The 6,524-nt window shown below is 48.5% G+C and overlaps 1 protein-coding gene across 1 annotated transcript in view; it reads left to right on the forward strand.

The window, feature by feature from the left end:
• The window catches only part of Hoxd13 (homeobox D13), a 2,491-nt gene extending 969 nt beyond the window's left edge, over positions 1-1,522 (forward strand). Inside the window, exons 2-3 of the mRNA XM_013027494.1 lie at positions 1-459; positions 1,272-1,522. Of these exons, the coding sequence (XP_012882948.1) occupies positions 1-459; positions 1,272-1,522 (710 nt within the window). The remainder of the gene's footprint in view (positions 460-1,271) is intronic.
• Positions 1,523-6,524: the final 5,002 nt, after the last annotated feature.

The raw sequence follows: 6,524 nt of genomic DNA on the forward strand, positions 1-6,524 counted from the left end.
CCGCGCCCGCACCCGCCGCGGCTGCGGCAGCGCCGCCCGGCGCCCCCGCGCTGGGCTATGGTTACCACTTCGGCAACGGCTATTATAGCTGCCGTATGTCGCACGGCGTGGGCTTGCAGCAGAATGCTCTCAAGTCGTCGCCGCACGCCTCTCTCGGAGGCTTCCCCGTGGAGAAGTACATGGACGTGTCGGGCCTGGCTAGCAGCAGCGTACCCACCAACGAGGTGCCCGCGCGAGCCAAGGAGGTGTCATTCTACCAGGGCTACACGAGCCCCTATCAGCATGTGCCTGGGTACATCGACATGGTGTCCACTTTTGGCTCCGGGGAGCCTAGGCACGAAGCATACATCTCCATGGAGGGCTACCAGTCCTGGACGCTGACCAACGGGTGGAACAGCCAGGTGTACTGTGCCAAGGACCAGCCACAGGGGTCCCACTTTTGGAAATCTTCCTTTCCAGGTAGGGGCTATGGAGAAAAGGGAGGAAAGAGGGAGGAGGAGAGAGACAGAGACAGACAGAAACAGACAGACAGAGGGGGAGACGGAGAGACAGAGGAATGTGCGCCCCTATTTGGGTGTGGGTGTCCGGGCTCCAGGCCTGACCAAGTTGAGCTCAAAAGTTAATATAGTTCCCGTGAAATCTGTAAATCCCTCCTCCGCTTTAAACGCTATCACAATCTTTTTCTTCCTGTGTACGATACAGATGGCTTTCCCCCCCAAAGTTGAGCGTGCCCGGTGCCCTTTACTAGGGTCCCCTCTCTGGAAGAGGCAGGCCTCTTTCCTAAAAGATGTCACCGGTCTGAGTCCCCAGCTTTCAAGGACTGGGACAAGCCAAAGACCACTAAAGCTTCTGAAGAAACTCCAAACATAGAAACATAGAAATCAAGCCTTGAGCAAAAGATCTGAATGTGTGTGTGCGTGTGTGTGTGTGTGTGTGTGTGTTTGAACATATGCAGCTGGTAATTGCAGGCACTCTGTCCTTATGAGCTTCCCAATAAGTGGGCCCTAAAATCACAGGCTTATGAAGATGCCCCTTTGAGAAACCATGATAATCCATCAAAGTAGCCACTGTTTTGAAGTTCAAATAGTATTTAGTTAATAAAGAAGATGTGCATGTAAATAACAATAAAGAGTAAACATTGTGGTTTTTCTTTATTCTCTATACCTCTCTGAGTACACACACACACACACACACACACACACACACACACACACAGAGTTAAGTGCTTCAAGTATCCAGTCTAATTTTTCCCATGCTGTTGTTTGTACCAGGGGATGTGGCTTTAAATCAGCCAGACATGTGTGTCTACCGTCGGGGAAGGAAGAAAAGGGTACCCTACACCAAACTGCAGCTCAAAGAACTGGAGAACGAGTATGCCATTAACAAGTTCATTAACAAGGACAAGCGGCGGCGGATTTCAGCTGCCACAAACCTATCGGAGAGACAAGTGACCATTTGGTTTCAGAACCGAAGAGTAAAGGACAAGAAAATTGTCTCCAAGCTCAAAGATACTGTCTCCTGATATGGGCCAGGCTGGCCAAGGACAGTTTAAATTTTTTCAGTTGTCACCAAAAGACCTTTGGAAAGACTTGAATATGTATTTAATTCCCCCTTCCCTCCTACCTATGATGGTAAATGTTGTGAAATTTCTTTTCTTTCATGACCCTTATCTGGCTCTGAAACTTCTTGCAGCCCAACCTAACTTTGTAGCTTCTTACTGCTTATTGTTGGTTTTGTTCTTGTCTAGGTTTATTTTAATGATTTTTTTATGTTCTGTTTCTCCCTCCAGGCCAGTGTAAAAGACTTGAAGTATTTTTTAATAATCCCCCAAATTAATTACAGAAGTGCCATTCAGATTCAAGGTTTTTGTTTTAATCACTTTATTAATTTCCAGCACGCTTAGTCTTCTTGATCCGTTAGGCCAGAAAGGCTTCAGCCATTCACAACCTGTGGTGGGGTAGTGGTGGGGTACTTGAATTGTTAGCTCTCAGCAGTTGCCCTGGGGCGTGTGGAAAGCACTGCTCTGGCATCACTGAGAAAGTCTGAAAACAGGGCTAAAGCCATTCCACTGGCTTTAAAAGTAACTACCTTCTTAAATCATGTTTGTTCTCTGTTGAAATGAAGACAATCTTTACAACTCTGAATCTCTCACTTGCTGTTTTAGTTGCATACTTGCAATACACCTGATAGCCTGACTTTTATAATCTTTAGTTTGAAAAAAATATTTCCTCCTGGATGCCTTCATTTCTCCAACTCAAAAGCAGGTATTAAAATAACTACAATTGGCAGAGTAACCTGAGGGTGATGTGAGTGCACCTCTTCCCTGTCCTCTGGTAGGAATGGAATGGAGGCCCTCTCCTCAATTCCTGGAAAGACTGAGCCAGTGTGGCCATGAATGGCAACATCTATCCAGAACCCAGGGAAGTATTTAGCTGTCTGAACAAATGCATTGGGCCTCTTGAAGAGCTTTAAATCATCTAATTCAAAAACTGTGGAGCTCTTAGGTCCAAGAAGGAAGAAGAATGCTTCTGAAAGTTATGCTAAGTAACAACTGTTAAAGTGCTGTATATTTATACAGCTGAGAGGATTATTTTTGTAGATACAATGTTTGTGAGCTGGTGTGTGTGAGCAGTGCTTCAGGAATTTAAAAATCAATTTTTACTCCTAGGGAGATGCCAATAAACAGAACTCTCTTTGTTTCCTCTGAGTCTTTATAGATGTGTCCTTCTTTCCAGCTTGTGTTGCCTCTAGAAACTGTTGTTATTTATTATAAATTCTTGCTATTCTAAACACTATGATGCTCTCTATAGATGAAGGAAACATAACACCAATTCTGGTGCCTGAAACCTCTATGTCTGACTCACCCCTCCTGCCTCCTCCCCCATTTAACACAAATAATGATGTTATAACATGAGTGTCCTTTGAAATGTGTAAAATGATTGTTTTTTTTACCAAACCAGCTCAAAAACTATCTCCAATAAAATTTTATTTCTCTTTCAATATTATCCATTTATTTATACAGCTTTATTTCTTTTAGAAATTGATGTTCATTTGTGTGCCTGAGTATAAAGAAAACTCACAAGGAGGCCCATTATAACTATCTTAACAAGGAAGGTCTTGAAATTAGAACTGCATATCCATATTTGGCGATCAAAAAAGAAACATTTCAAGCTTATCCCATAGCATCTCTCCAACTAGTGTGTACTCAGCGACTGACCATTAAAACACAATAATACATCCTAATTGCTAGACGCAATTTTGGGGCACTAAAAACTTTCTCTTTGCGGTTTTGTTTTTTCTTGCCATTCAGGGAAATGACCACTGAAGAACTGAGGCATACCGTGTAGTTATACTTCTCTTTCATCAATTTAATAATTTGCAACAGTTGAATATGCAAGTCAGTTAAACACAGATTTTTTAAAATCTTACACAATATGTAGATTCTTTTGATAGACTGGCTCCCTTATGGTTCCGTGAGAAAGCGCTGGGACCTAAAGTGAGGAACTACTTTCGTTTTCTCTGGCCCAGCTTGATTTCTTTTATATCTTACTATGGACTGCGGAAAGCCAACTTCGTTTTGAGAAAAAGCAGAGTTACACAGAACCGCGATTTAATCTCTGGAGAAGAATAACCCCTGAAACTAGAGCCACATCATCCTAGACCTTACACTTTAGGAAGGGTCAAACTTTTGCTTGCTGTTTTGTGTTTTGGTTTATTTGTGTTTTTTTTTCCTCACAAGATGTATTTTCATCAGAAAAGGGCCTGCTTTTCCTTCTTCCAATGTCTGTCGCCCCTTCCCCTTCTTTTTTGCCAGTTTCGGGCTCTTGGGAAGAACTCCATACCCCAGGTCCGTTGCTCGGGTTTCTCCTCGTGGGTAGAGGGGCTTGCTGAGAGATTTTCCTTTGATCTGTAGTTTACTCGTCAATTCCCCTCCGCCTAAGAGAAATAGGAGATTTGCTGAAGATTAAAACTGCGCTCAAATGCTCTCTGGTGGAATCTGGATTAACGACTAAATCAATAACAGATGAAGGCTTTGTTATTTATATGTGTTCCTTTCATATTCTAAATTGAGGAGGAAGGTAGAGCCCTGCACTGGCCCAGGCACGGCGAAGTAGGCCTGCAGAGAGGCCTTAAAGCTTTGGGAGTTTGAATAGAGCCCTTTCCTTTGGTTAGAGACCCAGAAGCTGCAGGGAGAGCTGCTCTGAAACCTGGTAGATTTCTGGCGCTTCGGTGGGGCGTCGGGGTCAGCGAGTCTACGAGATTCAGAGGCGAAGGGAAGACTCAGAGCTGGCATACAGGAGGAGACAAAGGCGCTCCCGCTACGCTTCCTCAGGTCTAGTCCCTGGGTTCCGTGTCGGTGTCAGCCTCGCCGCCACCACGTCCAGCTTTCCGAGGCTATCCGCAGCTCCCAGCTGCGGGCCGTGACCGCGCCGACTGGCGACCCCCAGCCGGCCCCGCCGCCCTTCGCTGTTGATCTTGACCGTGCGGCGGCGCTTCGCCAGGCGTGGAGCGCGATCGCCATCTCCTGGGCGATTGGAGGCATTGGCAGAACTAGCGGTTTAGCTCCTGCGCCACAGGCTCCTGCCTCATTCTCTAGCTGAGGAGTCAAGCAATCCTCCTTCCCGCCTCCCACCCTCCTTCGGGCCTCCAGCTCCTAGCTCTTTACGAATAAGACTTTGCTTATCAGATCTCTAAAGTCGAGAACCCGGGGGATAAAGGAGAACGGTTGGGGCAGCGGAGGAAGTCTAGGTGTCTTGGTCTTACCTGTTTCACACTTAGGTCCTTTTATTCATTTAGTCCCAAGGGACAAACGGTTGCTGTAAGGCTGCCCAAGAATTGGAGGAGACACCCCAAGGCATACAAATACTAGAGAATAATAGTGTATTGAGACAAGAAGCACCTAGACTGCAAACACACCTGGATCTGGAATTTTCCGGCCTGTGACTATTGGGACATCATAGTTCCACAAAGTTAGAGTTACTGGAGAACCAACGCCTCAGGATGTCATCAAATCCCTAGGAACTGGGTCTGTAGCTTGTACCTACCTCCACTTCGCATGGAAAGATGGGGAGCATAGAGCATCGCTCGTGCCTGAGCTCCTGAAGAAACTGGCAATGCCCTGAGGAGCCCAGGGCTCCCCCCCCACTTCCCCAACTCCTACCCCACCCCCGCCCTAGAGCAGGAGAAAGGCCAGTTGCGTTCCCCCGAGCCGCCCAATTGGTCGCCATAACTCACACAATAAAGTGGAGGCGCGGTGGTCAGCCTTGCCCTCCGGCGGCGCCTGTGTGGTCTCCGCCATAGCTGGCGGTCTAACCAATTCCAGCTTGGCTCAGGGACGTGGGTCCTGTCTGCTGCCGGCTAGGGCTAGCGCCCGTCACAGGGGCTCGGGGGGCTTGGTGCCGGAGGTAGAAGATTCTTAGATCTTTGGCTGGGCTACACTGGAGGGCCCGAGTTGAGAGCTGCGGACGCTGCCCCCACTAGAAACTGCCGCCCTGCTCGTTTCCGTTTTCCAGACCCGTGAACCTGCCAGCCTCCCGACCCTGGGCCGCAGAGGCGAGGCACGCAGCTAACTGGCCGCCTGCCTCGGTGTGCTCTTGCTCTTCTCAGCCCGGTGGCTCTGGCTTGTTTGTTCCTCCACACCAAGACCTATGGAGTTTGTCCTGCTGTGCCTGGCAAGGAATGGACACGGTGGGATTCCGGCTTACAGGGAGTAGTCAAGGTGACTCCTGGTGATAAAAGGAACGGCCAAGATTAACTACTGGAGCTGCCTGATTGCCCGGTGGCATTCTTCACGGACCTGGATGGCAACTTCCTTGGGGGCAGAGTTCTTGGACTTGGGCTCCAACGCCAGAGGTGAAGGAACTTCCTTCCTTGTCGCCAAACTTGGGTAGAATTTACGATGCTTTTCTCTCCCTTTGATGAACATCGTGGGTTGTGTCTGTGGCTGGGACTCACGCAATGCATGAGTAGCTGTTAGACCCTTTGGGCCGTGGCCTGAAAGGGGTTCAGGTGGGAGGGGTATTGTTCAGACCCAGGGATCGAGTTGATGGCTCCGCTAGACCCTCGCCTTCTCCAGCCAAGCACAGAGCCACCCCTAACAGAAGAATGTTCCAGTTGCAACTTAAAGCCGGTGGAACCAAGCCCGGCCCCCGTAGCCAGTGGGAAAACGAGGTCCCGAAGCCAATGAAGACTGAGCAGGGTCCCCTGGGACACGTGAATAAAGGCACCCTCAGCGCAATGTCGCCAACTCTTGAAGGCAGGCCTGCAAACTCCCAAAGGCTTTCCCTCTGGCTCAGCATGCTTTGGGCTTTGCTGGCAACCTAGTCGTTCGCCATCGAACATTGCGGGTGTTATCATAATACCCTGAAGGGGGGGAAAACGGGTCGGGGGGATGTAGGCGGTGCTGAAATGACCGGCTTTGAAGAACCTGCAGGCAAAGTTTCGTCCAATCGTCTGAGCCTGTCCTCTTATTCCCGGCTGTAACTAAATACTGTTGCGAGAGCAGCTCAAGTCCTTTGTTGGAG

The sequence above is a fragment of the Dipodomys ordii genome, unplaced genomic scaffold (genome assembly GCF_000151885.1).
Source record: "Dipodomys ordii isolate 6190 unplaced genomic scaffold, Dord_2.0 Scaffold5, whole genome shotgun sequence".
Taxonomy (NCBI): domain Eukaryota; kingdom Metazoa; phylum Chordata; class Mammalia; order Rodentia; family Heteromyidae; genus Dipodomys; species Dipodomys ordii.